At 33.4% G+C, this 27,955-nt stretch overlaps 1 protein-coding gene across 2 annotated transcripts in view; it reads left to right on the forward strand.

Moving 5' to 3' along the window:
• Positions 1–27,955, forward strand: part of ttll5 (tubulin tyrosine ligase-like family, member 5) — a 131,025-nt gene that overhangs the window by 36,343 nt on the left and 66,727 nt on the right. For both annotated transcript variants that reach the window (XM_073827600.1, XM_073827601.1), the window contains exons 13-21: positions 2,236–2,317; positions 6,168–6,229; positions 10,009–10,100; positions 16,702–16,806; positions 16,973–17,064; positions 24,107–24,169; positions 26,056–26,076; positions 26,161–26,294; positions 27,693–27,855. In XM_073827600.1, the coding sequence (XP_073683701.1) occupies positions 2,236–2,317; positions 6,168–6,229; positions 10,009–10,100; positions 16,702–16,806; positions 16,973–17,064; positions 24,107–24,169; positions 26,056–26,076; positions 26,161–26,294; positions 27,693–27,855 (814 nt within the window). The remainder of the gene's footprint in view (positions 1–2,235; positions 2,318–6,167; positions 6,230–10,008; positions 10,101–16,701; positions 16,807–16,972; positions 17,065–24,106; positions 24,170–26,055; positions 26,077–26,160; positions 26,295–27,692; positions 27,856–27,955) is intronic.

Below are 27,955 nucleotides of genomic sequence, written 5' to 3' on the forward strand. Positions count from 1 at the left end.
TAGGGAATATTGTGTATATTATGAAAATGTTCAAAGTATTACTCATAAAGACATTGAGCCAATTTCACTCCACTTTTTCATTTCATGACAGCTGGTAGGCGTTGCTTTCAAACGTCTCTGTGTTTATGTGAATATCAAACGTTTCTATTTAGAACATGTTGAACACTATTTTTTTCATTTATTCCTTTTGTAAATCCATTCATTATAACCAACAAAGTGTAGACACTAGTTAAATAAGATTGTCATTGCACAGTATCTACCTTATTTTTCAACGCGAAAGTAAGCTCTTTTCTGTGAATGTGTGAGATTTATGCTTCATTAGCAATGGTATGGAAATAACTAGAAGAATACCAACGTGCAGAAAACTGTAAAATACCAGTGTGTTTATAATTAAGACAATACAATAAAATAACTCCGAAGACACACCAGTTTGCAATATTAGGCAGCAAAGCCAGCTGTTTTGTATAGCTCAGATATACAGTGGTTTGCGAAACCTTGGCAACCCCTTGCAGAATCTATGAAAATGTGAATAATTTTAACAAAATAGGAGAGATCATACAAAATGCATGTTATTTTTTTTATTAGTACTGTCCTGAGTAAGATATTTTACATCCAAGATGTTTACATATAGTCCACAAGTCAAAAAAATAGCTGAAATTATTAAAATAACCTCGTTTAAAAGTTTGGGAACCATCGGTTCTTAATACTCTGTGTGGTTACCTGGTTGATTTACGACTGTTTTTTTGTTTTGTGATTGTTGTTTATAAGTCCCTTGTTTGTTCTGAACAGTTACACTGAGCACTGTTCTTCAGAAAAAATCCTCCAGGTCTTGCAGATTCCTCAGTTTTCCAGCATCTTTTGCAGTAGTGACTGATTTTGAGATCCATCTTTTCACACTGAGGACAACTGAGGGACTTATATGCAGCTTTTACAGAAGGTTTAAACATTCACCAATGCTTCAGAAGGAAACACAATGCATTAAGAATTTGAAGATCAAATTAAATTGTACTTAATTTGTCTTTTGGGAAACATGCAAGTATCCTCTGTTAAAAATTTGGAAAAATTTGGACATCTCGATCCTGTTCACATGTTTTCACTCCCAGCTCTTAATGCATTTTGTTTCCAGCTGGAGCATCAGTGAATGTTTGAACCTTTTTTAATAGTTGTGTTTGAGTCCCTCTATTGTCCTCAGTGTGTCAAGAGGCATCTCAAAATCATATAATCAGTGCTGGAAAGGTTTAAAATATGCAAAATATGTTAAAAAACCTAAAAAATCTGAAGGACCTGGAGGTATTTTCTGAAGGATCTTATTTTCCTGAATAATTTTGACATTCTTTTGGTAACTGATCAAGCAGGTCCCTATACTGCTTGTACTTTGTAACAGTAGCTATTCTATTTGAATCATGTCTTTTTAAATGGGGGGCTTTTCTTTTCCCAAGAACAAATGCTAATTGCCAAATTACAGATACATTTAAATTCCCCTATTGATGAAAATGATTTAAGTTAAACTCTTATCTTCTTTTTGCCTGTTCTGTGTGTTTTTATTTTGTATTGAAAACAAGTCAAGTACACTATATATGTGTCACATAGTGTTATAAATCACTTATTTGTGTTATGTTTGAGTTAAGGATGCTCATGTAGACTGTAGACAAGAACACAGCTCACAGAGGTTTGGAACGGAACTAATAATTAATGTAGAAATGTCCTTTTTAATAAATCATAAAACAGATGTGTCTCTCAGAATGGTATGATTGTGTGCTACTTCCTAGTATTGACAGTAATATTCAACTTCATCTGCTTCTTAAATCACAGACCTACAATAGAGTTAAATATGACTGTAAAAATCTATCCTTTTCTGGGTGTTTAGAGTTGTGTCTACAGAACTCATTTATTTACAGAAGTCACAACTAATCAGGTATTGGCCACCACAAATCTGCGTAGTTGCTAATGTGGTGACAGATAATGTATATGTCCTGATTTAATATATAATGTGTACGTAATGTATGTGTCATGCTACAGATCACAATATCCATAGTTATCCATATTTACTTCAGTATTTTGAGGAGGTTGTCACTCTCTAAAATCTCTGTGTTTGTGGCCTTTTCTTCTTCCATTACTGCTTTAATCTGTTCATTTACATTCACAGACGGCCCTCATTAGTGCTGGCTGTCTCTGTATGGTGTGTGTCCTTCCATTCACCCGTCTCACTCTGTGTGCGTGTGTCTGAATTCGCAGAACTGTACGGTTTCGACGTTCTCATTGATTCCAACCTCAAACCGTGGCTCTTGGAAGTGAACCTCTCTCCCTCATTGGCATGGTGAGCGACGCACTCACATTGATTTTTCCATTTTTTTGTGCGTATGGTGATGTGTACAATAACAACTTCTTACCAGGTTTTGGATGTTTGTGTATAGCCTTAGTTATACTGACAAATTCACTTTAAATTCCCATCACATACTGCTCTCCAGACAAGGAATTATAGACAAATGCAGTATAGAAATGAAATCGAAATGCAGTTTTAGTTGACCCAGCATTGATATGGAGTTTTAAATCAGGCATGAAAATGGCTAGATTAACATATATGTCTGTTAATAAAGCCCTAGTCAAAATCTGTCCTTGCGCCACGTTTAGTTTTGACAGGAATGAAAATGATGCCATGAGGGTTCAAAGTACAGACTTTTCAATGGATTGCCAATTGTTAAGCTGATAAAACATCTTTCCAAAAATCTTTTACTGGACAAACCTTCCATAAAACAGTTTTGAAAGCTACATGCAGTCCAGGATTTTTATACAGTGCATGCCATTGTAAAGACTGTAAGCCAATCCTTCAAAGCCTCTTTTTCATCTATGTAAAATTCAGTATGGTGTATCGAACATCTTTGGCATTCCTTATGAACCTTACAGAGCTCAACTGGCTGATCTACACCATGGCATCTGTCATAAGTGCTGGGACTTTCAAGGAAAGCCTGTTTCAAAGCATAACACCAGATGAGTAGAAGGATTTCCCGTTGCCGGTGATTTGGAAGATCTACCAACTGGAAGTTGTCAGGTCTAGAACCTCTCCAAACTACTGGATCACAAGCTTTAATGCACTGCATTAAGATCTTGCAAGAACAACCAATGATTTGAGTATGTTACCAGATTGGCTTATGCAGGAGTGACATACAAAAGTAAAATTTCAAAGATCTACTATCTGATCCCAATATGCGCCAAATTAAATGGCCAACAGATGTATACCAGCCAACAAGGAAAGTAGAAACAAGCAGAGGATGCAAAGATCAGTTCCACATAGACATGGCAATCATCTTAAACGGCATGAAGAAGATGAGGAACTTTCAGTATGGTTCCCCTTAGTCTGTGAACATACCTCACAGACCCAGTCATCATCGACTTCTTGGAAGGTGAAGCGTTGGAAAACCAACCTGCGGTTCCATGCCAATGATTGCATAAAGACTGGTAAAAGCTATTAAGTGAAGAGTTTTCCAAAGCAACTCTCTTTTACCACTGACAAACTAATGAACATCAGGAGCCCATGTTATAAGGTCAAGAACAAAATCCATCTTGTCAGGTTGCTCAGCAGTGGCATTCAGACGCTCCGAATATGATAAACTGAAGATCGTCAATGGCTTACATCACTTGAAAGCTGATAGATCACTTTTATGTCCTCAGGTGAAGCTGCAATGCTTGGCCTAAACAATTACATCAAGCAGCCCAACAGCAAGTTCAACAAGATGATAAAGAGATTTCAAAAGCCAAATACTCCCTCTCTAAGATCAGAGATGAAATGCAGAAATAAAAAAAAAAATCTTTTGATTAAAGGGGTCATATGATGTTGCTAAAAAGAACATTATTTTGTGTATTTGGTGTAATGCAATGCGTTTACGTGGTTTGAGGTTCAAAAAACTAGGGATGCCCTCGACTAAGGATTTTTCTGGTTGACTAGTCGTTCATTTTAAGCATTAGTTGACTAATTGCTTGTTTATTAATGAACCATTTAAATCATTATAATGAGCCTATGACTTCCTACATTGCCTAATAAGTGCTCAAGCACACGCATAAAGCTTGTCACAGCGCACCGCAGCAGTAATGATTATAAATGTTTCAGGGAAAAACAGTAAGTAGACGGCATTGTTTTCAGCTTAAGAGATGAAGTCGGCAACTCCGCAGTAGTGATGCACCTGAATGCATGTTTCATACCAATTACATAATCTGAGAAAGTAGATATTTGACTCTCTATAGATATATATTTTAATGTGTGTAACGCAAAGATATACACAGAGTTTTGCACTCAAGTTCTCAGAAACAAGACGACAGAAAGCGTATCCTGATTGCTATCATTATTTTTCAAAATCGCAGTGTTTTGTTGTTATTGTGAGTGCACACAAATAATGATCTTTACAGATTTGAAAGATGTATTACTCTTACCTGTATGCCCAAAAAAGGGGGAGAAGGCTATTTTAAAAGCAAATGACCGCACCGGCGCCTCCATCTGTCCTGCAGTAAGCATGCATTTGTTCAGCTTCCATACTGCGAACACAGCGCACATTTCTCTAGGTTAACATTAGATTAAGCGGCCATGTTGCTACTACTTACATAGACCTATTTCAGATGATTAGCCATATTCAAGGTTGATTAATGATAGGCTAACATTTGGATGTACTGCCCGATGTACTGTATTACTATTACCACATAGACTATTCGTTAACGATCTCTCCGTCATAAACTGTGTGACTTCACGTGTATTTATTTAGTTATTTATTTATTTTCTGCGACTAAGCAACTAATAGATTTTTGGTCGACCAAGCCCTTTTCAGTTCGACTAACGATTAGTAGACAAAAAACACATTATTTTCCACTTATTGTACATTATTGTTGCTCTTCTCTGCCCCGCCTTTCTGAAACGCGTCAATTTAAATAGCCAGTAGCAAATGCTTTAAATATGAAAATGTACTTACAGGCTGTGAGTCAGAAGCGCCAGACTATCCTTGCAATTGCCCCACTTTATAATGTGCACATCCAGCATTGTAGGCTACTCTCCCAGGTTCAGGAAACAGTCCTCCATTAACAAAAAGCACTGCGCGCACTCAAATATTTGCGATGTGCTGTTCTGGAACAGTGTTGTAAAACAACTTAACCACTGATTTCTAGTTGTGTACTCATTAGTGCTTTCGCAATGAAACACACAGCGTCTCCACAACATAGCGGCAGCAGCAACAGTACTACAGCAAGAATAAAAGTTACGCCTTCTATCTTTGCATATACATTTGAATAGTTAGGTTTGGGTTTTGGGTTGGGCGGTTTTATAAAGAATATTTATTTGGGGTTGACATTTTAATCTGTGCAGCTTTACAGATCTTATATATGCACAAACAGCTTGTAACACTTCAAAGACAAAGAAAAACGTGAAATCGCATCATATGACCCCTTTAATAAAAAGCTGTTTGCTCAAATAGTTTGAGTACAAAACAAATGATATTCACAAAAATGGACAATTCACACACTGTTGTTTCTGCGTTAAACAAATCCTCATGAGTGATTTGTCCAATCAGAGGGAAGTTTCTAATAAAGACTTGAGTCAAACTCAGGCTTGCCGTTAAGTGTACTTGTCAACATGCTCATTTAATATTTGTGTAGTGCTTCTAAAAATAGCATAGGCTGCACTGGTTTGGGGTCAAGAATGGAAAAGTTGTGTGTATCTGGCATACTTTGATCTGATTATAGACAGTTTTATAACAAGTAAAAAATTTCCGTGGAGCAAAGAAGTTTTTTTTTTCGACCCTATTGATTTTCTTTGTTTCAGCAAACCTTTTAGAGTATCAGAATTTGTATTTTTATAGTGAACTAGCCCTTTAAAAAGAGATGCTGCTCTGAGGTTTGACTCTCATATGATTTCAATGGCTTGAAATGTAGTGTATCAAATTGAGTCAAATTGTTATGATGGTTTTTACAACATGACAGTATAAATCACTGTTCACTTTCATTAGATGGAAATGAGCAGCTTGAACATTCTGCCCATTTTGTTTCACAGAAGAAAGAAAATAACCAGGTTACAGTGTACGCTGTATTGTGTTTCTTTTAAAGGCTTATAAATCAGAAGAGTTCATTGGCCCACAAGGTTAATATAACAGTGCACTAATGTTTTTTTTCTTCTCTTTTTATATTTCTAGTGATGCTCCTCTTGATTTAAAGATAAAGGCCAGCATGATCTCTGATATGTTTTCTCTTGTGGGTAAGTTTCGTTTTTCCCAAGCTTAAAGTCTCAGTCGTAACCCTAACCAGTCCTCCACCACTTCACCTCAGTCTCATGTTGTAAATGTGCATGTATGGTCATATTTTCAACCACAGAACAGCCATAACTGCAGGTTACTGTGGCCGTGGCTTTTGTCATGTGGGTCACATTTGTTTGGTCTACAGCAATGACCGGTTAAAAAGAAGGAGTGTTGTGCTTTCCTCCCTTACATGAGGGCTTGTGGAAAATGCAGATGAAATTACGAAATTTGGTAACATTTGAATGGATAAATACAAAGTAGGGCTGTACACTGAATCAAATCAAATGCTTGTCTGTGTCACTATATGAGGTCAAAAACACATGAACTTTATTTTCAGAGCTGCGTCAGAGAGCAGCATTTCGTCATTTATTTTGAAAAATCAAATACACATAAGGTCTTCACAGTTAACCCACATAAATAAGTGCTTGGTTAATAGGTACAACTCTCAAGCATGCATTATGAATACAATTTGAAAACTATGAATAAAACTAAGAAAGTTTGGGATCAGTAGGTTCAAAAATACAGAAAAAACTGTAATATTTTGAAATATTATTTCAATTTAAAATAACCGTTTTCTATGTGGATATATTTTAAAATGTAATTTATTCCTGTGATGCAAAGCTGAATTTTCAGCATCATTACTCCAGTCTTTAGTGTCACATGCTCCTTCAGAAAAGGATTCTTTAATCGATAAAAGGTGAAAACGAACAGCATTTATTTAAAATAGAAAGGTTTTCTAACAATATAGACTACTGTTAAAATTTTGAGATCAGTAAATTTGTATTCTTTCTGTTTTTGAAAGAAATTAATACTTTTATTCACCAAGGATGTGTTAAATTTATAAAAAGTTGAACGCATAGAATTACATTGTTAGAAAAGATTTATATTTTGAATAAATGCTGTTCTTTTTAACTTATTCATCCAAAAAAGTGTATAAATATTTGGCAGCCCAACTTTTTTTCCAACATTGATTATTCTAATAATAAATCAGCATATTGGAATGATTTCTGGAGGATCATGTGACACTGAAGACTAAAGTAACAGCTGATGAAAGTATATTAAAATAAAAACCATTATTTTATATTCTAAAAACATTTTGCAATATTACAGTTTTTTCCTGTATTTTTAATCAAATAAATGCAGCCTTGATGAGCATAGATACTTCCTTAAAAAAAAAAAAAAAAAAAAAGATAATAATAAAAATAATAATAATAATAATGCAGTTATTCATCCTTGTTTTTAATTAATACTAAACCTCTTTTGTGCAGTGCTTTGCCAAACATGCTTAAATTTCATCATAAAACACAGCATCTACAAAATAAAAAAAAAAGCGCAAAGTGCAGAATCTGGAAAAAATAAAATGTTTATTTCGTAGGTCACACTGGGCGTCTCCTGTCTCTCTCACTAAATCCATATTGCTCACAAACCACTAATAGGGCATTGTTGCCTGCTGGTGGTTTGTGTCACATTCTTACAACCCTAAAAACTGTGATGATCAGATGTGATGTGCCTAAAAAGCAACGGATAACCCTGCATCAGAAACGGTGTTAAAGAGTTACCCGCAGGCACTGTTCATTAGCATAAGACGACTTACATGTAGGAACTGTCATCAGAACATTAGACGCTTGCATGAGTCATTGAACTGTCACAGTTTGGCTGAAGAAAATACCTCTGCAGCGCTCATGAAAATAATGATTGCTCAAGGCAAGTTTTGTTATGCTTATGCAATGGGCTGTCACCGCTCCAAAAGCTCCAGAATCTGACGCCAGAGAAGGGAATGCTGACTGTAATGATTGATCTCTGTACAATGACGGCCGTTGATCACACGCCGTATTTTATCTGGTTCATTTTTATGGCAGAATCTGTGTAATCCACATTTCTGATGATTGCTTGACATCATTTTTGGGTGTAGAACTGATCAACTCAAGACTATTCATTTATTCTTTGTAAAAGTTGATTTTGATTCTTATTTTGTTACACTTTGGTCTATACTGTACTTTTTTGTGGTGTTCATTTAAAATTGTGTTGTTTGTGTATGGTGGTTTTTATGACTCTTATATGATGTTTTGAGTAATAAATCAAGTAATAAAAACAGCTAAATAATTATTTAGGCGGATCCTAAATAGGCAGCTGAAGAAGTTTTGAAATAGAGCCATCGTGTGATGTGTAATAAATTATGAATTTGTCAATTAATGCTTTTGACCACATACACTACTGTTCAAAAGTTTGGGGTCGGTAAGATTTTTAAAAAAATGCTTTAAAAAAAAAAAGATCTGTCTTATGCTCACTAGGGCTGCATTTATTTGATCAAAAATACAGTGAAAATACTAATATTGTGAAATATTAGTACAGTTTCTATGTGAATATACTGTACATTACCAGTCAAAAGTTGTTGAAAAGTAAGATGTTTAATGTTTTCAAAGAAGTCTTTAGTGTATCAAACAAATGCAGGCTCTGTGAGCAGTAAAGTACAGCAAAAAAGAAAAAAATGGAAATATTTTTACTATTCAAAATATGTTCTGTTTAAATATATCTTAAAATGTAATTCATTCCTGTGAATTTTTTAAAGCTGATTTTTTAGCATCATGACTTCGGTTACATGATCCTTAAGAAATCATTTTAATATTCTGATTTGCTGCTAAAAAAAGGACATAATTATTAAGTTGAAAACAGCTGAGTAGAATTTTTTTTCAGGTTTCTTTGATGAATAGAAGGTTCAAAAACAGCATTTATCTGAAGTAGATTTTTTTTGTAACGTTATAAATGTCTTTATCATCAACTTTGCTCAATGCAAAGCATCTTTGCTAAATAAAAGTAGTAATTTATATATTTTTTTATTATTTTTAATATATTTATATAATTTGTATATGATATATGTAAAAGTATTAAATGTATATTGACTCTAAGCTTTTGAATGGTAAAGTGTATAAAGCTACACAAGCTTTCTTTATATTCAGTAAAGAATCCTGAAAAAACTGTTTTAAATGTTAATAATAATAATGATAATAAAAAAAATGTTTGTTAAACAGCAAATCAGCAAATTAGAATGATTTCTGAATGATCATGTGACACTGAAGACTGGAGAGTGATGCTGAAAATTCAGCTTTGATCACATTAATAAATTACTTTTGAACAGATATATTCACGTTATTTTAAATAGTAAACATATTTCAAAATGTTACTGTTTTGCTGTTCTTTGGATCAAATATTGTACTTTGGATGCAGGCTTGGTGAGCAAAAGAGAAAACTTTTGACCTATAGTGTATGTTAAAATTTAATTTATTTCTGTGATCAAAACTGAATTTTCAGCATCATTACTCCAGTCATTCTAACATGCTGATTTGCCTCTCAAGAAACATTTATTTTAGAGTTGAAAATGGTTTTGCTGTTTAATCAAAATGTGAAAACCACAATGCAGTATCGTTATTATAAATTCATAAATAAAAACAAAGTTTAAAGAACAGCATTTATTTTAAATAGAAATTCTGAAATGTTTTTATTGCAATGTAATGCATCCTTGCAGACGAGAAGAATAAAAAACAGTGGTGTATAACATCTGTTCTTTGATTTGATTTGATATCGACGTTTTCTGACAGCCTGATTAGTATTTAGTCTGCTGTTATTTATGCACACTGCATTACACAGCTGAATGCATGGAAATAAGCAAATTATGAATAAATTGTATAAATCATTGTCAAAGAACACTCTTGTCTGAACAGCAACTGTTTCTTGTGCTTAGGTTTTGTGTGCCAGGATCCGTTATTACGACAGCCGCGTACTGACAGAGCTGGGTTCGATTCAAGAATGAAGACTCCTATCCAGAAACCTCAGGTAATACACACACTTTGACCTTACTTACTTACTTTGTCTTATTAAGATACACATAATACACAACTAAAGTTGTTAGGACAATCTTGATGATCATTAGACAACCTTATAGCGTTTTTAATAGGCATAATGTGAAGAGGTGTGTCAGCATAAGACAACAGTATTATTTTATTAGTACAGGACGTCCTAATGTAATTAGAATAATCTCTATCACTGTGTGCTTGCTGGTTTATAATTATTACTTTCTAAAGATGATGACAACTTGATGATAGCAAGTTGATCCCCAGGGGCCCCGACAGATTTAACTGATTATGAACAACAGTTGTGTCTTTTGGATCCAGATGAATGTGTTCTGAACCTTAAAACGTTTTACCAAATTGCTTACATTTGTTAAGCGATTTGGTAAAAGATTTTATCAGAATGCTGAAAGTTTTAGCAAAAGACTTGGATAAATATTGTCATCCATTCTGTCTTTAAGCATATCTTACTAAGATTGGAAGGAGTTTCTGGCACTAGAAACTGTTGTTTCTAGGCTGGGTTTCCAGTTTGTTTTGTCACACTTAGCTTGACCTTTTGAAAGGCTTTACTTAATGGCTTTTTAGTAAAGCCCTGTTGAGACCGAGGATGATAATTATAACTATAAAGTTTTAATGATCACTGTAATTATAGGAGACATTTGTCGAAGTCTAGAGCTATAGCAATAACGGTACAGAAGAAAAATATAACTGGAATCACTTTAAGAATGACTTTTCCAATTTTTCCCAGCTGATGAATGATAAAACGATAAAAACATTGACAGCTAATCAGAATCCATCCTGCTTTTTAAAGAGCTCGAGGATTAAAAGCGGCAGACGATAAATCTGTCAACACTAATATAGATGTTATTACTGTTATCTTTATGGTTATCATTCTTGGTTAGAAAGGGCCTTAAAACTAGTAGGAACTTTTTTTTATCAAATGTTATTTTATAATTTATTCAGTCTTCATTTGAACATAGCAGAAAGATAAATCCCAGCTGATGGCTATTTCATTTTAGTATTAGATACAGTAGATGGCTGGAAATAACAATAGAGCATTAAACCAATCATCACTTTTGGTCCATGGAGGTCACTCATTCTCTTGTCTCTACTTTTATATTCTAACGCTTTGATTATGTGTTTTGAAGTCATAAAACTGGGAACGTACGCCAATGAACCCAAATATTTAGATCTTGGGTTACAGTGCAAACTGATTTAATGTGTTGAGAAGAACTACTTCTGAAATAATAACCAAAACATAAGCAGAAACAGAAAATGGTCAGAAGTCATGGCAGTTGCTTCACAGGATAGCCATCTCCAGAGATCTGATGATTGCTGAACTCAGACACTTTCAAAGATCATGTCTCCATGCCTCCACAATAGTTCTTTAGTGCTGCTTCTAGCCTATCTTTAAAGCACTTTTTGAGCAACCAAATGACATTTATTAAATTTCTTGATTTCATTTGTTGTGTGGGGGTCAAGCAAGTATGAATTTGGTCCAGAATATCAGGGGCTAAGATTTATGAAACATTCTTAAGAAGAAATGCCGTTCTTATTTTCTAAGTTAAGAAAAAAGTTAAGAATATTTTGCATTCCCAAAAATTCTTCTTAAATATATTCTTATAATTTTTCAAGATTGTTCTTAAGGGTTTTTCATGCACCTGTCAAGTTTTAGATTTTGGCCTTTTCATAGTGTTTTTTCAGACTAGTGGAAAGAAAACATCCATAAGAACCGTTAAGTGTTTCTTTCATAGCACTTTATCTGTAGATTTCAATTACAGTACATATTTTTAAAGGCTGTTTTCTCAAATGAGTTTTTTCTCCTACACTGAGCCATAAATCTCCACTTCAGTAGCACTTACACACACCAAACTTTACATTTTTATTCTTGTCTATAATCCTGAAGGTTTTTACAGAGGGATTTGTTCATATATAATTGGCTTGATTTTATACATTTTATTCCTCCAAAAAATGATAAAAAAATTGTCTGAGTTTTTTCTGAATTACAAAATGAGATACCCAAAATCCCCTCTGTAAAAACATTTGACTCTAATATGTCAAAAAAATTAAACAAGAATTTTAAAACTGACTTCATCCAGGTTTTTTTTGTACTAGAAATGTATGCAAATTAGCACATATTACATTAAATAATGCCTCATTTGCATATTAAAACCTAACATTTGAGAAAACTTGTAATACAAAAAATGTTTGCAATTATCAATTATGCTATTATTATTTTTTTACCCTCTTCACCTGCAGTGTCTCGCCTTAAGACAAAACTAAAGAAGAATTCAGATTCTTGAAAATAATCTTAAAAACCATTGTAAATAACTTATTAAAGTTAGGAAAGCCACAGACTTGTCTTAAATCCCAAATAGTACGAATTATTTAATGCATTTATTTGGTTATTTCAAATTAATTGTTATATTTAAGCATTACAACAGTATGAATGGATGAAGGCGTAAAAACAGCATGAAAATGAATGAAACTGATTGCTGCAACTTGAGAAAGCCAGGCTCTTTAAATTGAACTGTTAAAAAAAACGGCATATTAAAAACATGAAGCCGAGCACCAGTCAAAGTCATGACGAAAATAGTGCTTATTATGATTATTAGGATAATCTGCAGAAACCGCAAATGACAGTCCTTTAAGGTGCGAGTTTATCAGTGCGTCTTCAGCCATGTATTCACTCAGATTAAGATGTATCATTTTCTTCTTAAGGGGGTCATCTGCCTTTTTCCACAAGTTAATATGATACTTTAGGGTCTTAATGAAAAATCTATAATATACTTTGGTTACAAATTCTCAATAGTAGTGTAAAAAACACCCTTTTACTTCGTCAAAATAAGCTCAACTCATTTTATTGCATGGTCCCTTTAAATGCAAATGAGCTCTGGTCGCTCCGCCCCTCTCCGATGTGGGATTATGAGTTGTAATGTTTACTTTAGCCGCATTTAGCTGCGTTTAGCTGCGAAACTTGCCAACAAGCATATTATTAAGAGATAACGTTTGCAAAGATGCATAAAAAACCCTTATACTCACTTCTGCTGTGGGTGAAGCTGCATCAGGAACAATTTGCACGAACATAGATGCATATGTAGATCGGGATCAGCGCTTTCCTTTTAAAAACGAAAGTAGCGATATCCTCTGCGTCTTCAGATGTCGGGAGTAAATGACTACTGCTATGTTCATTATTACATCCAACAACAGAACACCTCAATCGCTCAGGTACAATTCCCCTGTACCTGAGTCACACAATGGCAATCGGAGTCAGACTGTTTCAGCTCGGTGAGGGCGGGGCTAAGGTAAGGCGCTCATGTCAATCAACTATCGTGGGAGGGGCCTCTGTCTGTGTGTCGTCACACCCAGTAGAAGCTGAGAATGACCTGATTTTAAAAAGGGGATATTACTTTTAAAAATTAAAAAAAAAATACCACTGGGTGGATTTTTATCATTGTAGGGTGGTTGTGTACACAAACTGCCAACACATATTAATATTCAAACAACATGTAAAAGTGAGTTTTGCATCCAATGACCCCTTTGAGAACATATTTGAGAATATTAATTTTTCCAGAATTGCACTTAAAAACATTCTTACCACCTTCATGGAATTTATCTTAAGAAAGTTCTTAATTTATTTCTTAAGAAGATATTTGTGAATCCGGCCTCTGATGTACCACCAACCAGCTGAGGCACATGAGTTTCACGCTGGTCACTAGATCATGTATTGGCTCCAAATGCATATAATGGACTCGGCCCACAGTCGGTTCACAAGAGGGTGGGACTCCTCACAAACCCATCAAACTGGCTGGCAGAATTTGGAGCAGCTGTTTCATATCAATCTGATGAAAAGGATTTAGGGAATTCCATGGTGGATTTGGGAAACAGCTCTCCTCGGCTAACAAACTAGATGTTAAGGAGCTGATTTTCCTGTCAGTTTTTTTCTAGACCAATGTGATCCAGCTTGATACCTTAAACTCTTTGTTTTGAGTGCTGCTGAGCGTTAGAGGCTTATGTGGCAATAATGAGAATTCTGCTGATTGAAATATTTGATTACTGTTGTTTGATACCCTGCTTTTAGAGTACAACAGTTGTATGAATTTTGTAAAGCTGACTGAAGAGTCCAGCTGTGAGAGCTGCAGGGCATGAGGACAGACTATAATACTTCTACGAAACTAGTCTCCATTTCTTCTGACTTCAGAACTAAATAACATCACTACACAACAAACTTAAAAATAAAGGTTCTTCACGATGCCATAGAAGAACATTTTTTGTCTAAATGGTTTCATAAAGAATCTTTAACATCTTGTTTCACAAAAAGGTTCTTTGTGGCGAAAAGGAGGTTCTTCAGATTATAATAAGGAAAGAAAGAGTTCTTTGTGGAACCAAAAAAAGTTTTTCTATGGCATCGCTGGGAAGAACCTTTTAAACCACCTTTATTTCTAAGAGTGTATTTTAACATCCAAAATGATTAGTCAGGTATCCCTGCTACTAATGATGCTGAAAATTCAACTTTGATCACAGGAATAAATTACATTTTACAATATATTACAATAGAGAACAGTTACTTTTTATTATTACTGTTTTTATTGAATTTTTTAGCATCAACGTTTAAAGGAGTAGTTCATTTCCAGAGCAAAAATTGACAGATAATTTACTCACCACTTGTCATCCAAGATGTTCATGTCTTTCTTTCTTTAGTCGTAAAGAAATTATGTTTTTTGAGGAAAACTTTTCAGAAATGTTCTCCATATAATGGACTTCTATGGTGCCCGCGAGTTTGAACTTCCAAAATGCAGTTTAAATGCAGCTTCAAAGGACTCTAAATGATCCCAAATGGAGGAAATCTTATCTAGTGAAACGATCTCTTATTTTCTAAACAAATTGACAATTGATATACTTTTTAACCTCAAATGCATCTTGTCTATATCTGTGTGTACTCTGTGTATTCCAGTTCAATACAGTTAGGGTATGTCAAAAAACTCCCATCTCATTTTCTCCTCCAACTTCAAAATCGTCTTACATCACTGTTTTATCCTTTTTTGTAAAGTGCGATTGATCTTCTTTGCATGTTTACTTTGTAAACACTGGGTCGGTACTTTTGCAGCGATGTCGGACCATTTTGAAGTTGGTCAAACAATGAGATGGGAGTTTTTTGACATACCCTAACTGTCTTGAACCGGAATATACAGAGTACACGCAGAGCTAGACAAGACGAGCATTTGAGGTTAAAAAGTATATAAATTGTCAATTTTTTTTTTAGAAAATAACTGATCGTTTTGCTAGATAAGACCCTTCTTCTTCGGCTGGGATCATTTAGAGTCCTTTGAAGCTGCATTTAAACTGCATTTCGGAAGTTCAAACTTGTGGGCACCATAGAAGTCCACTATATGGAGAGAAATCCTGGAATGTTTTCAAATTTTTGTAAGTCATAATTTCTTAATGACTTATAAAAGAAAGACGTAAACATCTTGGATGACAAGGGGGTGAGTAAATTATCCTTTAATTTTTGTTCTGGAAGTGAACTAAACCTTTAATAGGCTTTTTGAAGAAAAAAATTAAACAAACTTTTTACAAGTACTGTACCCTTTAGAGAATATGCAAGATAATAATAATAATAATTTTGACAGAATAAGTGAGATCATAAAAACAGCATGCTGTTTTTTTTTTTTTTAGTATTATCCTGAATGAGCAATTTCACATAACAGATATTTACTTTTTAGTCCAAAAGACAAAATAATAACTGAATTTAGACCAATTAACCTTTTTTAAAAGTTTTCATACCCTGAGTGTCATTACCTGGATGATCAACAACCTATGGAAGCTGGTTTTTATCACTGAATAAAAAACAAAACCAAGTAGTAGCAACTTTCTTTGTATCTTACTATCTTTCTGTCTTTCTTTTCAATCTTTTTTCCTCTCATCTCCTCTCATTTCGTCACAACATAATTCAGAAAAAACTTAGAACAGACAGAAAACACTACATTACCATTTTTTGGGAAATAAATGTATAAAATCAAGCAAATTATATTTGAACAAATCCCTCTGTAAAAACCTTCATGACATAGACAGGAATAAAAGTGTAAAGTTTGGTGTGTGTAAGTGTTACTGCCTTTAAAACAGCCTTCAAAAATATGCATTGTAATTGAAATCTATTGACACAAATAAATAAAGTGCTATAAAAGAGACACCTAAACAGTGTTTTTTGGGTGTTTTCTTTCTACTAGTCTGAAAAAACACTTTATGAAAAACCAAAAAGCCCAAAATCTCAAACTTGATAGATGCATGAAAAACAGTGTTTTTGCCTGCAGTGTCTCCCCTTAAAAAAAAAAAAAGGGCTGGGGGGTGTTAACTTTTTCAGAGACGATCAGAGTACATAGTACTTATTTCGTCTTCTGGGAAACAGGTACATGCTGAAGGACAGTAAAGAAAAATAAATTTGCGCAACTAAAACAGTAGACTCAACGGTTGCTTCAATTCTATAGAAAGTGAGGTTCAGGAATTCTTCATATCACAAACTCTATGAGCAGTAATAATGCTGATGATGCTGCTACAGTGTTTTTGTAATAATTCCCTCTTATTCTCAGCGTCAGAGGCCGCCATCCGGCAGCAGTGCTGCTGAACCAGAAGCTCAGAAAGAGAAACCTGGCACTAAGCAAGCGGAGAGTACTCTGGGTCTGACGGCAGAAGAGGTCAGTGGTTCTGAGTCAGCGGTCGATGGGCTTTCCATGACTTTAGCCAAACGCTGCCTGTGTTAGGAATTTATTTGAAGATTGCGGCTGATGTATGTTCTTTCTTCTTGGCTGCTCTTGACATATTTGATATTGAACAGCGTGTTTTATTGTCTCTCCTGGACAGATGAAAGTGCTGAGGAGGGCACAGGAGGAGTATGACAGGAGGGGTGGGTTTGTTCGGATCTTTCCTACTCCAGACACATGGGAACTTTACAGGTGAGAGAATGAAAAGATGGAACGATGGTTTGATGGTTTGTAGATCAGAAGATGTTTGATTTATACCACTGGATGAAAATTAATATTTATTATGATTTTAAAAGACGTCTCATCTGCTTACCAAGGCTGCTTTTTTTCTGATAAAAAACATTAAAAAACAGCAATAATGTTAAAATTTTCTGTAATATATTTACTCCTATGATCAAAGCTGAATTTTCAGCATTATCATTCCTCCCATCTTTAGTGTCACATGATGTTTAAGGTAAGAAAGATATAATCAAGGACTCATCAAGGATGCATTAAATTGATCAACAGTGACAGTAAAGACATTTTATAATGTAACAAAAGATTTTTATTTGACAAATGCTGTTCTGTTGAACTTTCTATTCATCAAAGAATCCTGAAAAAATTCTTTGATCACAACTGTTTTCAATGTTGATGATAATAATAATAACCTTTATTAACAATTTTACAGCAGTAATAACAATAACTGAGCAGCAAATCAGCATATTAGAATGATTTCTGAAAATTAAAGTAATGGTGCTGAAATTCAGCTTTGATCACAAAAATAATTATATTTTACTATATATTCATAGAAAACCACCATTTTACATTAAATATGAAATATTTCACAGTACTGGTTTTACTAAACTGTTGAATAAATGAATGCAGTCTTGGTCAGCAGTAAAGACTTCTTTCGGAAGTATATTTATACTGTATGCATAACATTATTTACAGCTATACACTGCAAAAAATGCTTTTCTTACTTAGATTTTTTGTCTTGTTTCCAGCCAAAATATTTAAAAATTCTTGAATCAGGAATGATTTTCGAGAGAAGTAAAAATTATTTTCTTGTTTTTAGTAAAAACAAGTTGAAATTAGGTGAGTTTTTGCTTAAAACAAGCAAAATAATCTGCCAATGGGGTAAGAAAAATTATCTTGTTGTCTGCTTGAAATAAGATTATTTTTCTTACCCCATTGGCAGATTAGTTTGCTTGTTTTAAGCAAAAACTCACTTAATTTTGACTTGTTTTTACTAAAAAAAAGACAATAATTTTTTGCAATAATAAATCCTTCCTGATTCAAGAATTTTTAGATATTTTGGCTGGAAACAAGACAAAAAATCTAAGTAAGAAAAGCATTTTTTGCAGTGTATAATTATTGTTGTTGTTCAGCAGAATACATTGACCAGCTTTGGAAATGCAAATTTAATAGTGCAGCTAAAAACAGTCGTCACTCGTTTACTTTTGCATACTGACAGATTGTATGAGAAATGTGCTTTGACTCAGTCTCATACTCTTATACAGTCTTTGTCCACTTCAGTTTCCTCCATCAGTCCAGGGGTCTAGCAGCTGTTGTAATTTAATGAGCAGAAATAAAACAGTGCTTCTGCTGACGGTGGTTTACTAAAGCATTATTGCATGTAAATGTATCTGATTGGTAATATTACTTTTGTGAAGAACCACCTCTTTCTTACCTTTTTATAATCTGAAGAACCTTCTTTTGCCACAAAGAAGCTTTTGTGAAACAGAAAGGTTCTTCAGATGTTAAAGGCTCTTTATGGAACCATTTAGACAAAAAAAGGTTCTTCTATGGCATCGTGAAGAACCTTTATTTTTAAGAGTGTAGTGAAAGCCAACAGTGGTGTGTGAGGATGACCAGCTGTTGTCTGCACAGATCTCCTCAATGAGAAATGAGCTCAGAAAAGGCCTGAAATGAGAACAAATAGTCTGGTTCAGTTTTTGTGCTTTGACTGAACATCAAACTATTATTCTAATAAACTATAGCTAAAACCATAAACAAACTTTTGTTACTTGAAGTAAACAAAACTGTAACTGTAATAAAATATCTTTAAACAATGATATACATTTTTTAGCAACATTTCTCATTTTCATTGTTAAACCTGATGTACTAAAATAACTAAAACTTAAATAAAAAAAGTATAAAAACTATATAGACAAAAAAATGTCTAAACCACAAAACAAAATTACTAAAACTTTAACTGAAATCAAAATGAAAACAGAAAATATATATTTAAAAAAAATCAAAATATTAATAAAAATCTAATTCAAAATGTTAATAAAAATAATTTAAAAAGTCTCTTAATGATTCTGAAATAAAGCATTATAGTATAGCAAATAGTCGAGTGCTGGCATCATCTGAAGTTGTTTTGTTCATGTTACAGCACAAATCAGAAGCTTTGATCTTTGTGAGACTGTGTTGGGGTAGGAAAATAAAATAAGCGCAAATAAATATATGCATAAAAATATATTTTATAAAGTTCATAGAGGTCCACTTATAATGTTAGCAAGATTTTTACATCAAAAAAACTATTTAAAAGGCTGTTTTCTATTCTGTTGAGCCTCTTTGTGGGAATCTGAAGTAAATACCCACTGCTACAGTTTTAAAATAATATTAAAATATATTAAAAAGTAATAGATAGGCTATGCTGTGACCTTTTCTGGAAATAACATGGCTCAATTTGGGTTAAAAATGTATCATTTCTCGTTATACATATTTTGCAATCTGGCTCAGACAATGCAATAACGGTAAAAACATGGTTACTTACAATTACAGGCTCAGCACAGCATCGTCTTGTACTTTCAGTCTGTCTGAAAAGCCTTTGTCAAACTGTCTTGTTTAATAAATGAATCAGCAGTAAAGTAAAGCAGACAAACAAACTGTGTTTCCCCCGAAGTGATCTGGAGCTCTTTCCTAATTTTACCCCGTGTTTACAGCGGACGTGTGTGACACAATGTGACAACAGAACCTATTATAATCAACAATTCTGTCTATATTGGATGTGGCATGGATTGACAAAACGCATTCCTGACAGTAAACTAATGTCCTTTTATTTCTGACATACTCCAAGCGCTCACACTGCTTCTGACGTGAAAGAGTGAAACTTGTTTTTATGGTACACTGACCTGATTTGTGTCAAAAGATCGAGGGAAATTAGAGGTTTCAGTTCATGACCTCTTAAAAAACACAAATGATCTAATGGTTTGTCCATGCCAACATCATTCACTGATTTACTTGAGAAATAAACAGAGATGATTACTGTAGATTACTTACAAATTGTAATCTGTTACTGATTCCAAATTACATAAAAAAAAAAATTGTTACATTACACATTTTAGGTAATCATATTACTTTTAGATTACTTGTGATTTAACTCATTTAGCACATTGATTTAAATAGAATTATCTTGTACCATAATGAAAATATGTTACATTCGTTGTAATGTACAACATGAAGTGCATTAAACATTATATTACATTAAGGTTTCCCAAACTGAAGTTTGTAAAGGAACTACAGGGGGGTTTGTGAGTTTAATGAAAAGCACTTTGAGATTTTCTTTAAAATGTAAAGTGCGTTATAAATAAAGTGTATTATTATTATTAAAAGCTAATAATTCATTAAATCATATTTTTTTTAATTAAAATAAATAATTCAATGCCCAATCAAGGGTATTTCTATAGCCTTTGTTTTAAAATAACAATTAAAATAAAACACTTACTAAAAAATATGAAATATTTTTATTTACCTGCATGCCATGTGACCATCAATCAACATCAAAGAAAACATAAACATGCAAATGTGATACTTAATTATTGAAATATTGATTTTAAAATCTCAGGGGTGCTTAAAGAAAAGTATATACTTCTATATAAGTATATTTGGTGATTAAAGATCACAAAAAGTTTTGGAATGCCTGTATGTAAATAAGAAATAAGAAATTTGAAAGACAAACGCCTTGCAAAGACATGATAATACATGGTTAAAACATTTTATTTACATTTTTGCACATCCCTTTATGTTAGAGCCTCAGCGCTCAGATGGCTTAGTTTAGCATTTCTATGAACAGCAACAAAGAGTTTGAGATTTTGAGCTATTCAAGAGAAGGCATGCCTCCATATGCTGAAAAGCGCATTTCTCTGTCAGAGAAAGTTGGTTCGTGCAATGTTAAGATAAATATAGTCCCACATTAAAAATGTATTTTGTGCATAAATAAAATCCTTTTTTGCAATGCAGAAAGACACTTCTTAATGTGGTAGACATTTTTTGCACATCCCTTTATGCTAGAGCTTTAGTGCTCAGACCGTTTAGTTTAGCGTTTCTATGAACAGCAACAATGAGTTTGAGATTTTGAGCTATTCAAGAGAAGGCATGCCTCCAAATGCTGAAAAGCATGTTTCTTGGTCAGAGAAAGTTGGCTCGTGCAATGTTAATATAAATATTGTCCCACATTAAAAAAATGTATTTTGTGCATGAATAAAATCCTTTTTGCAATGCAGAAAGACACTTTTTAATGTGGTAGAAGTTTTTGCACATCCCTTTATGTTAGAGCCTCAAGGCATAGATCGCTCAGTTAAGCATTTTTTTTAAACGGAACGAGTTTGAGATTTATAAATTAAAAAGTAAATAAAAATCAATCACTAGTTGATGCAATTTTGAAACCTTAATGTTCTTAAACCTGAAACGATTTTTGTAAATCCAGTGGTCAAATGATGTGTCGCCACCTGACTAATGGCTTGTCTATTGTAGGTGTGAATTTCCACAAAACTGGACTTTCTGAATGTATATAATAAGTTGGCTATTTTAGAAAGGAAAAAAGATGAAAAAGACAAATTAGGGAGAATCAATTTATTGCTATTGTGTGAATAATATGCAATCATGTAATCCATGAAAAAGTAAATGTAGTCTGATTACGAGTATTTTAAAATTTTTGGAATCTGATTATGTAATCCAGATCACATGCAATTAGTTACTACCCAGCTCTGGAAATAAACTCAAAGGCTAAAATAACCGTGCCTCTTAATGCTTTATGAGTTTATTCGAGTACATTTTACAAGAGAATACTATTTCAGTCTTTCTAAATTTAATTACAAAATTTTGCATCAGTGCGTTTCTTTGTCAAATTTACTAGCAATTTCTGATTGAAGATTGTTTCAAAGTAAACCCTACACCATTTTTTTCAGTGCAGTACGTATGTTAACATAAACACAATTGAAGACTAGAATGAAATAATGTTCAGGTGCAGTATTACACCACTTACTTGTGATAGAAAACATCTGTGAACAGGTTACAGGGATCACCCTCCGTTAGATCGAATGCCTCCAAAAACCAGATGTGCTTAGACCAGGGCCATCAGTGCCAGCCTTTTTTTGCTTTATACATGAGTATGTTAGATGGGCAATGAAAAGGAGATTTTAGTAATGCCAAGTCATGCATCTATCATTTCCATCACTCATGCATGTGCTCTCGCTCCTGATTGGGACAGTGTGCTCTGCCTCTGATCTGCCTGGAGACATGGGTTACCCTCAACAAGCATGAGTGGGTATCATTACTGAACATGATGAATATCAGAAAATATGTGCAGGCCAAGAAGATTGCATGGATAAAAACAGACCAGTGGAGTCATGCTGTTTTGGCATCCAGATCTACAGCACGGTTATTATTGTTAGATAAAACTAAAACTATGCAGCATAGTAACACTTTATAATAACTGCACTCTATGACACATTAGTTAAGCGTTAGTAAATAGTCAATTCAGCATTATCCCCACATTAATAGAAAGTAGTAAGCAGTTTATAAATGCAGCTATAAATGTTTTGTTTCTGACTTATAAGCAAATCTATCAAGTTTTTAAAAAATTTTTTCAAAGTTTATTAATGATCAATTAGTCATTTCTAAATGAAGTGTTATATTATTAAAATACCAGTTATTTAGTTGTCAGTCATTCATAAAGTAATTTAGAAAGTGAAACTAAATGATTAATAAACTTTAAATGCACATTTATAGATATTATTTAGACATAAAATAATAGTTACTCAAAAAAAAAAATCTTACTTAGATTTTTTTTGTCTTGTTTCCAGCCAAAAGATCTAAAAATTCTTAAATCAAGAAGGACTTTCTAGACAAGTAAAAAATATTTTCTTGTTTTCAGAAAAAGCAAGTCAAAATTAAGTGCTTGAAACAAGTAAAATAATCTGCCAGTGGGGTGAACAAAAAAAAAAAATATATATATATATAATTTTTCTTACCCCATTGGCAGATTATTAAAAATGCACTTAATTTTGACTTGCTTTTTCTGAAAACAAGAAAATAATTTTAAGAATTTTTATTTATTTATTAATAGCATTTGTATTAACTTTATTTTATTTAGCTGCATGTTTAAACTGCGTACTACATTATATTAATGTAGAGATAATGATTTATAAATGATGAATTGACTATTTACTAATGCTTAGCTAATATTGTGCAGTAATTATAAAGTGTTACCAAAAAACTAAAGCATTAAAAACTGAATTAAAACTGAAATAATATATTTCAGGACTATTACTTGTAATATTATTTTTATTTTTAATAGTTTTTCTTTAGCATTGACCCAAGTGCTTGGTTAATTACTACCCCATCTCTGCGAACATTTTATTCTCTATTCCTTCAGACGTGTTTAATATGCACTCATAACAGGATAGTGTTAAAACAGCTTTACCGAAAGAGACATTTATGTCTTAAATAAACATTTTCTTCACCCGAAATATACTGTTATCCGACACAGGAAAATTGCTTAAGCTTTTCAAATGCTTGCTCGGTCTGGAAAAATTGTGCTGTCATTTAATGTTCAGCACCTCATAATTTTGTAATTCACACAGCGGTCGCACTATTAGCCATTTAGTGATGTAGCAGCTAATTCTAGCTGCTTGAAGGCAGAGCGTAGTAATATAGCTCAAGCGTGACCGATGCGCTCTTGTGGAGAGCCAGCTGGCCGAACGCTGGACCAAACACCATAAAGCATCGAACCCATCGTTACGTGCGTTTCATCATAAACATGCAGAGTACAGCTAACACACGTTGTTTTCTCATTTTGGCAGCACACTGTTTTTACACAATTAAAAAGTGCGAAAAGCATGTTCTCATTCAGCTTGCATTTGCTGAAATCATCGGGACTGATTGTTTCCCGCAGAATTTGTTAGGACTTGTTATGCAATTAATCTGTCTGTAATTGTTTCTCTCTCTCTCTGTATCTCTGTTCCAGTGGTTATCTGGAATACAAGACATCTATGAACGCCATGTTGGCTAATAAACTTTTCCATGGAAGGTAAGTCTTTCCACCGTGGTTGGAAAGATCTTCATTTATTTTAGGAATCTTCAGCTTGAGGGCTTTTTTTGTTGATATTTAAGGCGAGTATGTCATACAAAGGCTTATATACTCTGATAAAATGAGTGTTTTTCCCTTAAAGGAATAGTTTACTTAAAAATGAAATGAGCTGAGAAAATGTCCTCACCCTCAGGGTGTTCAAGATGTAGATGAGTTTATTTTTTCATCTGATGTGGAGAAATGTGTCATTCCATCACTTGCTCACCATTGGAGTGAATGGGTGCCGTCAGAATGAGAGTCCAAACAGCTGATAAAAACATCACAATAATCCACACCTCTCCAGTCCATCAATTAACATCTTGTGAAGACAAAAGCTGTGTGTTTGTAAGAAGATGTTTTTATCATTGTTTCTGGCCAAATCAAGAAGCATTTTCTTCTTGACAATTAAAATTTTTTGTCTTGTTTTCAGAAAAAACAAGTCAAAATTAAGTGCGTTTTTGCTTAAAACAAGCAAAATAATCTGCCAGTGGGGTAAGAAAAATAATCTTGTTTTCTGTTTGAAATAAAATATTTTTCTTACCCCACTGGCAGATTATTTTGCTTGTTCTAAGCAGAAATATTTGTACTTGTCTAGAAAAAAAAAAATCCTTTTTAGATATTTTGACTGGAAACAATACAAAAGATCTAAGTAAGAAAAGCATTTTTTGCAGTGCTAAAGTGAGGACAATTTATGCATTGTAGAACTTTTACAAAGCAGATTTAAAGGCTCAGCTATCTTCTAAACAGAAAAAGGAAACAAACAACGGAGTGATACAGAACATAGAAATTTCAAGATGCAAAAACCAAAACTGTACACTTGTTTCAAAATGAAAAATAAACCTCTGCAGTGTCATAGAAAAATAAAAATCCCTGTACACCTCTAAAAAAAACATAACTAAGCATTAACATGAATCTAAGCCTCTGAAATCTGAGATAAAGATAATCTTTTGATTGTTTGTTGAATATATTTGATTTTCTATTTCAGCTAATTGTGAAATTTGCCACATTTGACATTTCTTTGTGACTCACTGTTTGCACTGAATTTTTACTCATTTTGCTTCTTATTTTGTTGATTTATGTTCATTTTGTTGCTTATTTTTTGTATTTATATTTGCTTACTTGCTTTTTTATTTTTTTTTTACATTTTGTTGCAGAGGTTTATTTTTGGTTTTATATAAAGTGTACAGTTATATATGTGTGTGTGTGTGTGTTTGTGTGTTTTGTGTATTACTCTATAGTGTTTGTCTCCTTTTTCTCTTTACAAGATAACTGAGCCTTTAAATCTCTTTTGTAAACTAACCAAGCTATAAATAGCTATTATAAATACAGATATACAGAGTAAAACAAGTATTGAGCATGTCACCATTTTTCTCAGTAAATATATTTTCTAAAGGTGCTGTTGACATGAAATATTCACCAGATGTCGGTAAAATAATCCATAATAACGCTTCCTCCAGTCAAAAAGTCATCTGGTCTGAATCAGGAGAGAAATCTGCACAGATCAAGCTCTGTTTACAAGCCAAAACAGCTCTAAACAAATATGTAGGTGGATTTTGATCTGAGAGACAACAGAAGATGCACTTTTTCAGATTGTTTGGACTCTCATTCTGGCGGCACCCATTCACTTGAGCAAGTGAGGAAACGCTACTTTCCTCCAAATCTGATGAAGAAACAACTCATCGACATCTCGGATGGCTTGAGGGTTAGGACATTTTCAGGAAATTTCAATTGTTGGAGTGAAGTGTTCTTTATACTTCTATATTCCCAAATTTCCATGAACTTTTCTCTAGAATGTTTCAGAACGGCTTACATTTGTTTAAAATGATCTGTTGTTCTTTGTTTTTCAGATCTGTGATCTCCCGATCAAGGTTAGTGTCTGTAATTGCAACCTCTGAATGCGAACAAACACACAAATGTTATAAAAATCAGTTTTACTGTGTTTTATTACACAGGAACAGGGTTAATGATAATGCAACTCTGGTTGTGGGGAGCTTCTACACACACCATGTAGTGCAATATGAAAGAAGGCTTCTTAGTCTGGAGGTACGCAAGCAGAGACGCAAATCCGCCGGAAGAAGACGAGCAGGTGTGTTTGCGTGATATGTGTGTTGGGAATGATTCCTTAATGACATTTGAAGTACAGGATGCCTGATGTTAATGAACTGATTGAGTTCTCTGTCAATTGTTCCTGAGTTAATATCTGATAATGAGCATTTACAAAAAAATCATCTGCAGTTGACACATTTGTCCAGTTTAAGTCAACATTTTAATTATTTGTCCAGCAGTTGATATACATAGATAACAAGTCATTTGTTCAGTTTTATAGCTAGCATTTTATGCATCTTTAATACACACAATGAAATCATATTTTGTCACTTTTCACATAATTTGACATATTACTGCTCAAAAATTAGGTTCAATGAATTATTAATCTCAAGCTCTGACACTAATCTCTCCTCGGTTTATACATACATTTTTGTGAAATTTTACATTTTGCTTTTGAAGGAAATGATTCCTCAACTAGTTTAAGTGAACACTGATTTAAATCATTGAAATAGTTCAAAGTTCTTTATGTATATTATAATACTTTTAAAAATAATATTTTATAAACGTCTGAGACAAAAGTCAACTTTTTAAATCATTCAGAAGTTTGGAATTATACTTTTTGTTACATTATATTTTAAATAATAAGGAAAGAATTCTCTTCTGCTCACCAAGGCTGAATTTATTTGATCAGAAATACAGTTAAATCAGTAATAATGTGAAATATTATTAAACTTTAAAATATACAAAATATATCTGTTAAAATGTAATTTATTCCTGTGATTAAAGCTGAATTTTCATCATCATTACTCCATTCTTCAGTGTCACACAATCCTTCAGAAATTATTGTAATATGCTGATTTGCTGCTCAAAAAACATTTCTGATTATCATCGATGTTGACAACAATTTTGAAACGGTATAAAAACATATTTTGTGGGCACTACCATTCAAAAGTTTGTGGTAAGTAAGATAAAATAATTAAATAAATGAAAATTAATGCTGTTATTTTATACGGATGAATAAAATTGATCAAAAAGTAAGCATACAAGAAAAAAAGTTAAAGTTTTGTTATGATCTTAAAATCAAATTTAAAAAAATATATTTTTTTTTTCCTGTGTCGCTATAATTATAATGACCATTCCCATACATTTCCACGATTAGACTCTCTTTTTTAGATTTTCTTTTTACATTGAGTTAGATGCCAGCCAGCAGTACTCGAACACTGTTTTTACAGAGAAAGTTGGCTAAAAGCTGGCTAAAATCCATAATGGAGGTGCATCGGACAGCACAACATTAAATCTTTAATTGCGGAATATGACAAAAGTGTAAATAAATGACACATCATCTCCTCAAAACTAAAAACTAGTCCTGTCCAAATAGGGCTGTTGCAGATACTGGTGTAATATTTAAAAAATGATAATATACGACGTGTGTTTTCAGGTCTCAAAGCATCTCAGTCCCCTCAGATGAGTGAGAATGAGGACGGGGTCGAGGCAGAGACGGAGCTGAAATCATCTGACCTCCAAACAAACACGGCATTGGAACATCACTCAAAATCCAAAGTCAACCTGCTCCACATTCTCCAGCAAGGATGGGACCTCAGGTCAGTGTGGACACTCAGAATTATGGGTAATGAGCTGGCGCTTACAGAAGCTACACTTTCCTATGAGGAGATTAGTGGTTTCTGTAGAAAGGATTTGAGT

The sequence above is a fragment of the Garra rufa genome, chromosome 21 (assembly GCF_049309525.1).
Source record: "Garra rufa chromosome 21, GarRuf1.0, whole genome shotgun sequence".
In the NCBI taxonomy this organism is placed as follows: Eukaryota; Metazoa; Chordata; class Actinopteri; order Cypriniformes; family Cyprinidae; genus Garra; species Garra rufa.